The following is a 9,411-nucleotide window of genomic DNA, read 5'->3' on the forward strand; positions in this document are numbered from 1 at the left end:
CCCCCCCCCCCCCCCGGTCCAGTGCAGCCTGATTGACTGGTTGTGGCCCGGAGTCGATCCCCGCTCCCTGCGCTGTGGCGTTCAGCTCGAGTCGGGCCTGTCTGTTTAGTTTCACAGCGTCAGCGGGGTTTCATTTCGAGTCTCTGCTCTGTGCAGCCTTCGGGCCTTTCTGTCATTAAAAGCCTTTCGAAGGTTGGGACGTGAAAGTGTGTCAGTACACCGTGAGGTGGACTCCGTTAAAGATGAGACCGTCTCTTCGAGTCTGACCTGAAAAGCCAGTGTTCAAAAACCACAACTCATAGTTTACAATAATAGATTAAAGGCTCAGCATTCCTTTCATGCCAAAGATTTAAGCTAAAATCTTCTTATGATGAGAAGGAATTAAATCAAACCTTATAAATGACATTATACACAATCTAGTGTTGTTATGGGATCTTGTGAGATGTGAGAATGACTCTCAGCTATCTTTTTACCAAATTAAAGCCACTCCCACACCATGTTTTACCTCAGTACTTGTAAAAATGAGCCAATTATAACCATTTTTGTTTTCTAGAGTCAGTTGGCTGTGGCGACCATCTTAAATTAAATTACCTCCAAAAGTTAATGAGTTTTAGGTGAACATCCGGTTATTTTTTGTGTTTTTACAAAAATCTGTCCACAAATTCATGAGATATTTTGCAAGAGGACAGTGAGAGTTGATCCCAGTAGTTAATGGTAAATCTTGTGCGATCAGTTAGCACTTGGAGTGTGTGTTGGGGATTACTCTCAGCTACTACTAAGCTCAATTTCAGCTCACATTCTGTAATATTGTATGATTTATAGTCATTTTTGTGTTTGCTAGGGTTGATTCACTGAATGGGGTTGTTGAGGTTCATCCAATGAGTACTTTCTGAGAGTTTTATTAAAATCCATCCAGTGATTTATTTTACTAACACTACAGAACGCAGACACGTTCAAAAACATTATCGCCTCTCTCCTTTGGTGGTGAACGATTTCTGTGGCACCTCAGAAATCTTGTTTCCACCACTCCTGTTGTCTCCTGCTGCCTTCGACGTGTCTGTTCTGTTTTTTTCAGACAAAGCGAGTCACTTGGCCGTGCCTGGCAGCTCCACGTAGACAAAGCAAGTAGAAGTAGAAGGTCAGACCTTAATGGATTAAAGAATCCACACAGACAGCGGCTGGAGGAGGGGTGCACGGTGTCCTGGGAACTCTTTCTGCTCCCATTGGTCCGCTCAAGTCTTCCCTCGACATCCAGTGATGGTGACCTGAGCCGAGTGAAGAAAGAATGGAGAGTTTTATCAGAGACAGGCCTGAGGGCAGGAGAAGTGGCCCAAATGGGACTCTGGATGGGCTTTTATACTCGTGTGCATCACGGTTTTCCAGCAAAAAGAGCTGCAGAATGAGAAAGTTTTTTTTTTTTTGTCTCAATTTTGTAAAAGTCTTGGCTTTGTTTTGTCTTTCCAGTGCCTCTCGCTCTTTCCCTCCTTCCGTTCCCTTCATCGATCCCTCTCTCCAGCCTCGGGCCAGGCAGTCAGGTTTTCTGAGTGGCTGTCTCGTCTCGGGCTCAGAGAGCTCGTCAAACTGCGCCTCGTTCTCCGTTTTCCTGGCGTCACAGGCGGCACAAACGGAGTCCGCTCCGACACGCTGTTCCTGCTGCTCAACAAGCACCAGAGCCAGGAGACGAGCTAATAATCTTCTGTTTAACCCCCCCACCACCAAACCTGCTCCACTTTAGCAGCTTGTCAGCTGAACCTAACAAACAAAGAGAAGAAACTGCACTGATTTTAATACAGGAGGATGATATCACTGTCTTAAATGCCTCAGAGATTTGATTCATCCAGCAACACACTGGATGTCTAACATGGTTTCATTAACTAATTACTGATTAATTATTGATCACATTTCCTGAAGGTTTTCTTAGATTTTCTTCATTGTGTGAACACTGATTCAGCATTCACTCTGTTTATCTGTTTGTAATTATTTCCGTACTATCAGTATTTCAGAAGACTTTAAGCCATTTCAGCCACTTGGGTATTGAAAGGTTCAGGTCCTTCAGCTCATTACGGCGATGACTTTTGTTATTTGTAACTTTTATTCGTTTAGAATTATTTACCTTTATTTACTTTTTTTTTCTTTCATAAAAAGCATTGCGATCTCTTCAAATTCTTGTAAAGCTTCAGGCATTTTAAAATCCTCTTCAGCACACTTACTGTTTTTTTATTTTTTTGCTTTTAGCTACAGTTTTGCTACTTTTACGTTGTAGCTACTGTTCTGCTGCTTTTAGCTTTTAGCCACTGTTTTTCTAATTTTAGCGTCTTTAAGCTTTTGCTCTTCTAATTTTAGTAGAAGCTTTTTTTAGCTTTTGTTACTGTTCTTTTGGTTTCAGCTTTTGCTAATTGTAGTTTCTAGCTACTGTTCTACTATTTGTAGCATTTAACAACTTTCCTGCTGGTTTTAGCTTTTATCTTTTGTTTAAATAATTTAGTATTTAGCTTTTGGTAATTTTAGCTTAAACCTTTCTTTAGCTAATTTTAGTTTTAATGTTAAATATTGTGTTTCAGCTTCTTCAGCACCTTTTAGCTGAGTCATTCAGCTCTCAGCGTTCCCATATTTGTCTGGTGTACTCTGACGCCTTTGTGCTGGACAGTTTCACTCATTTTTCAGGGCAAATTGTAACTCATAGACTTTATGATCTGACAAAATAAAAAAAAGCCCGGTAATTTCTTTTTAGTTGCTTTTTTTCAGAGAGTTATACGATCCCAGACAGGTGATCCATCTTCAAGTAATTACTGCGCTGTGTTAAAAAAAACTTTGATCTTTTCGTCATGAAAAATGGCTTCCAGTAAACAATCTTTTAAAGGTGACACAATCCTATTTCCTTAGTCATGTGTGATGTAGTCCTGAGGGCAGTTTTCGCCTCGGTAAGTTGCTCACACTCCAGCTCCACATATTTAACTTGTTGGAGGACGGTTGATGGAAACAACGGTGGGTAATTTAACATTCTTGATGAGTTCATCCTTTTGTCTCCTACGAAAATGAGCCAACTGCTGTTGTTGGAATTAGCTAAAGGTTTTTGATTGTTTTCTTCACCCTGATGAGAGAACTGATTATCTAATCACCGTCAGATGTGTTATTAGAACAGAGAACAAGTCTTATGAACACTGATTTTAAGAAAGGCCCGAGGCCAAAACATGAAGTTAAATTAGGTGGAAGCTTTATGGAGCTGAAGTGTGAAAGACTTTTAGTTTTTAATGCTTGTTCCCAGCAATTACCACCTTATTGCAACAACAAGAATATTCTCTGCTGCAAATAATAGCTAAATATGTTCAAATATGTTTTCGGCTTATAGTCACTGCCAATGATTAGATCATAGGTAGTTTAGGGCAAGATTTCTGTAGAATCATCACTGAAAAGAGCTGTCTGTGTTTAGAAACCTTTCTTCTTTAATGCAAGATTATTATTAAAATGCATCACAACTGATTTAGTCATTGTAATATTGAACAACAATATTGCATTTTATTTTCTAAGTAGTTTAGACAATCATTGCTTCTGTGCTCCCATGATGCCTCACTACCTCACAAAATAATCCGACTACCTTTCTTGTTCTTGCTTAATAGATGATTAATAGAAAACACATTTCAGAGCGTGTCACAGTTGGTGGCATTGTTTTCAGTGTGCACCTTTGTGTAAGTATGTGTAGAGAAAAATATGTCTTTTGGCGCTCCAGCTGCAGTTATTTAGATGTTTGTTTGTACAGTGTTTGGTGAGGAAGGATTGAGAATAGTTGATCTTACCTTTACTAATATTGCTGGATGTTAAGAGGCCCACATGTCTCACTTTCTTTTTCTTTTATAACACTATAAATGAGCTTTCTTGTTTAGTGATTTGACTTATTTGAAAGCATGAAACACACAACAGCTGGTCACAAGATGGTCGCAAAGTGTTTGTTATTGACGACACAGAGTGACAGCAAAGAATTTCATGTGTGACTCTTAGATGTCTGAGTTTTCATGAATGCACCAAACCAGTTTTTAAATGCTTCTAACTGCATGAACAATTAGAGAAGACTGAACCTAAGCCTTGTCAGGCACACACATCGTGACAGTATGACTCAATGATTTGATTAAATAATATTAATGTAAAACATGGAAAGAGCTGGTTTTACCCTTCAGCTGTGTAGAATCCACGCAGTTCAACCAGTCTGTTTGCTCTGTAAAAACAACCCGTGTGCCGTCGTCTTGACTTGCTCGTGTAAACCAGCCTGTGTTTTGCATGCTGCAGGGATCCAAGCAGTTTTTACAGTTTTCATGTAAAATTAATCAACATCCTTCCTGTAATTAATCATCAGTGGAGAACTCGAGAGTGTTGTTCAGGACAGAGGAAGCCTAAAAGGCCAGGCGTCAGATAAATAATTCTTTTCATCTTTTGCTGAAGGGAAACAGAAATATCCTCACTCTGTTAATAAGACACCTCATGTTTTGAAGTGCATCATTCCTTTGGCTATGTTTTCTGTTTGGACTGGAGATGTAGACATAATAACATTTTTCTCTCAGACCCCCTCTCTCCTGTGCCTAATTCTCTGAAGAATCTGAGATGTAATCCTGGCTAAATTGATATAAGATGTAAAACTGATGCCTCATGAGAAAAATTACAAGCACACATATAAATTGTTGTTATTATTATTAGCTGAACAGCCACAAATAAAACACTTTAGATTTACCTGAATCTGCAATTTAAAAACAGTTACAGCAGTTAAATAAAGCAGCAAGCTGAAGAAGTAAGATTTGGAGATTCACATGTTCAGAAACTGCATATTTGAAGGCCATGGCAGATTGTCATGTTCTCATAAAAAAGGAAAAGTTATGAGGGGACCAGATGTGTTAGAAGCTCATTAGAGTTATTCAACATCAGGCAGGGCAGGATTTCTGCAATGTTCCTCCCTGTCAGCTGCTACATGCTGGCTCTCTGAGTTTGTGTGCGTCATTCTGTCATTAATACGTTTCATACGTTTCATCCGTCCGTTCGTTTTCTGCATCTACTCTGTCCTGTTCAGGGTCGTGGAGTTTATCTCTCTGGGTCACTTGTTGGGAGGTGAGGTAAACCCTGACCAGACTCAGGACCCACTGACATGTTTCTTAACGCAAATGAACACAAAAAATCCAAAAAAATGAAGTGGTGAAAGACTTGAGTGATCTGTTTAGTGACAACTTAATGAACACCCAGTTTCATAGTGAGATTTTCTTTGTTCTTCCAGATTTTTATTTTATTTATTTATTTATTTATTTATTTATTTATTTTGGTGAGTTCAGAGCTGTTGAAGATGTCTTTTTGAGCTACAAGACATCCACAATCTGGTCCCAGAGGAGAAATTCTAAAAACCTTTTTTGTTGTTGTTGTTTTTCATTTATTCTGTCAGATAAATTGACAGCATGTAAGGATGTTGCAATTTGGTGCAAATAATCATATACTCCAGTTATGTAAGTGATTGATTAACATTTTCTTTTCTTGACTCACTCGAAAACCTAGTTGCAGTTTGATTTAACAGAGTTTGTTCAACAATGAAGCCCATTGTGTGACTGCTCCTCTACCTGAACAGAACAAATTCTGTCCAGTCAGTGTCCAAACTTACAGGAAACGGCTTACAGCGTGGTATTTATGGTCCTGCTTTTGGATTTAGTTGCTCGTTGGTCAAAACATGCAAAGCAATTGTAATTTATTTCCAACATACTTTTGGCAGGATATGACAACAAAATGAGCCTGGGCCCATCTGTGAAGTGCAAGGGGTGGTTGATGAAGTCATAAATTTATCTTGTCTGTTCCGAGAAGGACAGCGATACCTTTAAACAGTTCATCAACTCCAGCAGTCAGTGTTTGATTTACGTAAAGGATGTCCAGTCAGTGGAGATTGCAGGTTTCTAAGTGTCGGTAGGAGCAGGTTTTTATGAGACACTTCACTATTTTTTTCACTGGATGTCTCTCCATCCATTGGCATTACATTTTTTTGTGTCTAATAGAAAGTGTCAGAGGCCTGTGTGGATGCATTGATTTTTATGGTATCATCCAGGAAATTTGAGGATGAGGAAGGATGAAGGAAGGTGTTGCTGAGGAGAAAAAAAAAGAGAATTGGAACAGGAGAAAGGAGCGAGTCTGTGAAGATAAAGATTAATGACCATTTTGCTTGTGGAACCTACATTGGCAGCTGCACAGGAGTCATTTAGGGTGTCATCTTTAAATGTGGGTGTAGATATATGTGTGTGTATGTGTGTGTGTGTACTGGATGGAGGCTGCAAAATGGACTAGAAAACAGACAAGCTGCATTACGTCCACAGATGCTGCTCGTCCAATGAGGATTGATCATGTGTTTCAGTGTGTTGCTGCTGCCTCAGTTGGTAAGCCATTCAGAAGTGATGAATCGTGGTGGTGAAGGAATGTGTCTCTTAAATAAAGGAAAAATAACAAGATGTCATCTCACAACAGTTTAAATAAAAGACCTAGCATTCCTCGAAGGAGTGCACATTGCTAATATCATCTCGTCTTGAGAAATGGAGTATTTTCCTCAAACCACAAAAAAATCTTACCATGCAATAAAATTGCTATTGTCATTTAAAAAAAATACAAAAACGTAAGTGAAGACCATTAAAGTATATCAGATTAAAACATGATCATTAGGACACAAAACATTATTATTAGGACATTTCCAGAGTTTAATATTTAATGCCTATTTGATTTAAAATTTAGATATGGAATAGAATAGAATAAAAGTACTTTCAAGTTTCACTTAGTAATTTTCCATCAGATCAGATATTCTTAAACAGGAATACAGCAGGCAAACATTTAGCTCATTCTTACCCCTTTGAGACAAAGAAGATGGGAATAATAATGAATACTTTTGGAAGATCAGGAAAAATGTTCACATTTCACGCACCGTATTGATCACTTAGATTTTTATTAACACACAACACTGGAAGATCTCTTCTGCAGAAACAACTTGAGTATTTATCAGTCAAAACCTCCTATAAAGCCAAAAATATTATATGCCTAAAATTTTACATGAAGAGACAGAAGATAATCAGACAGGCTGTCCAAATAAAAACACCTTTAGATGTTTATTCTCATCTCAAGGTTAAAGTTATTTTGAATATTGAATATATAATAATGTTTTGAAGTTCTTCCTATCAGAAACTACATTATCTATTTGTCTTGATGTAATCCAGACTCATTTGTTGTGGTCATGTATGCATGTTAGCCACTCCCTTGCAATTCAGAATAATGAAACACTCAGGTATTTATCATCTATAAAAACATACAGTGTCTTTCCTGCATCTGTGTGCCTGTATCATTGAGTTAATGGAGGCTTTGGCCGGAGCAACATAGACCCTCCCTACAGGCTGAGTGGATAATTTAATTAATGTCAGCCTCCTCCTTCATCCCTCCTTCCCTTATGACTCATCTGTGTTGTGCTTTTGCTTCCATCTTGGGTACTTGTCTGCTCAGGAGTGGCTGGTTTCAGGCTGAAGCCTGGAGCCTGCTCATACTGTACATGTACTGCTTTCTTCTTACAAATGACCGTTTTTCTGCAAACCCAGTCTGACATTTAAGGGGCAGCTCAGTTTCCTCATTCGCCCTCCTCTCTGTTCATTTAGCCATGGCAGGAGCAGTTGATTCATTTTTTTTGCCAAGCCCATTACTCTTCCTCCCTCGACAGCAATGCTTTTAATGTTTATGGAGTGAAAGCCATTTGTAGCGTCACTGTAATGATCCATGACGTAATGGCTCCTCCTTGTAATTCAGAAGAGGAACAGGGGACTGAGTAAGGCTTGGTAAAGCTGCAGCTACACAAACAGGGCATGCTCAGTTCATATATACTGACAAAGCTGCAAGAGCGACTGAGCGATTGGTCAACTAGCTAGCACCAACTAATGGTATTTTAGGAGCCCAAACTTGTTGTCTGCTAGCTCAAGTTGTTAACAAAGCCAGACAGTTTAAACATTTTCTTACAAGTTGTTTTTACCCTCTTACCTTTACTCATCAAACACCCTAAAGCAGAAGTCCAGTCAGGTCCAATTTCCTTAACTTTGGCTTGAAATGGCAGACTGTGAGGAATTGACATGGCTCTTGTCCGACCCAACCATCGAGTCAGACCTTTCGACCCACTATTGGGTCAAACCAACCTAACTTGTGATCCAACATTTTTAACCCAGCGACTGAATTATCAAAACAACCCAGTAGTTTTAAGTGTGTGGATAGAAACTGTTGCTTTTATAAAAACAATAAAAGACTGGATTTGCCTTCGAAGTGAGCCTTAATAAACTGTAAACCGGAGCACAGATGCTGATCTGCACTGAGCTCCAATCACCAAATCACTGGGAATTTTTTGGGTTGTTTGATCTTTTTTAAATCCAATAGTTTGGAATGTATTTAAACATTATTGTTACATTTATAGACAAACTAGATAAATGGAAAAATGGCTTTCTAAATCAGGTATTGGCTGCACTGTTTTATAAAACTCAACATTGTCCATTACAAAACAGGTTGACTTTTAATCCTCTGTTCACTTTTTTTTTTTTTTTTTAGCAAATTCCAGTTGTTTTCATAGTTTTTCTTTGAAGGGTTGTTGAATATTTCCTCTTATTTTCTCTCCTTCCAGGTGGAATTGCTGGTGGCATAGAGATCTGCATCACTTTTCCAACAGAATATGTGAAGACCCAGTTACAGCTGGATGAAAAGGCCAATCCACCAAAATATCGAGGAATAGGTAAGTATCTATCTGTCTGTTTTGTGTCTTTATCTTTCTCTGAGGCTCGTTATCTAATTACCCATCATGCTCAGGTAAATTTGCGAGTCTGGAAATCTGTCACTGTGCATTTTAATGTGACTTAAAACAGACCGGTGCACACATGCACACTCCTTCTCCGTGCAGACCAGAATATACAAACACACCCTGGGTTTGTTGACGTCCGCTGGGGCTCTGAGGATTGGAGACTATGCTAATGAGCACTTGAGACAGCTGTTGCTCTTTTTGCTTGGCTGTGCATTCGGTTTGGTAGTTGGAATGACGTCTGTGCACCATGAGCAAGTTCAAAAGGAAAGCTTTGAGTTTAGTTGAATTAATTATTTCCAAAAATGAATCAGGTATCATTATCTAATGCTGCTCTTCTTTTTATCTGATGCTGGTCAACCAAAAACGAAGGACAAGTGTCTGATATATTTCTTAATGCAGTGTTTCTCAACCTTTTTTGGGCCAGCACCCCCCTATCCATTATCAAGGCCTCTTACCGCCCCCCTCCCACCCCCCACCCTTTTTATTTTTTGCCTGTTTACGTGAATAAATTGTTTTTATTCATGGACTTATATAATACCTGATCTTGGGTATGGCCCATCAGAACATCTTTGTGGGCCATTCTCCACCAT

General features: G+C 39.0%; 1 protein-coding gene across 1 annotated transcript in view; it reads left to right on the forward strand.

Annotated features, from left to right (window-relative positions):
• Positions 1 to 9,411, forward strand: part of si:dkey-178e17.1 (tricarboxylate transport protein B, mitochondrial) — a 25,041-nt gene that overhangs the window by 3,807 nt on the left and 11,823 nt on the right. The window contains exon 2 of the mRNA XM_017412099.3: positions 8,648 to 8,755. Coding sequence (XP_017267588.1) covers positions 8,648 to 8,755 — 108 coding nt within the window. The remainder of the gene's footprint in view (positions 1 to 8,647; positions 8,756 to 9,411) is intronic.

Source organism: Kryptolebias marmoratus, linkage group LG1 (assembly GCF_001649575.2).
Source record: "Kryptolebias marmoratus isolate JLee-2015 linkage group LG1, ASM164957v2, whole genome shotgun sequence".
Classification (NCBI taxonomy): domain Eukaryota; kingdom Metazoa; phylum Chordata; class Actinopteri; order Cyprinodontiformes; family Rivulidae; genus Kryptolebias; species Kryptolebias marmoratus.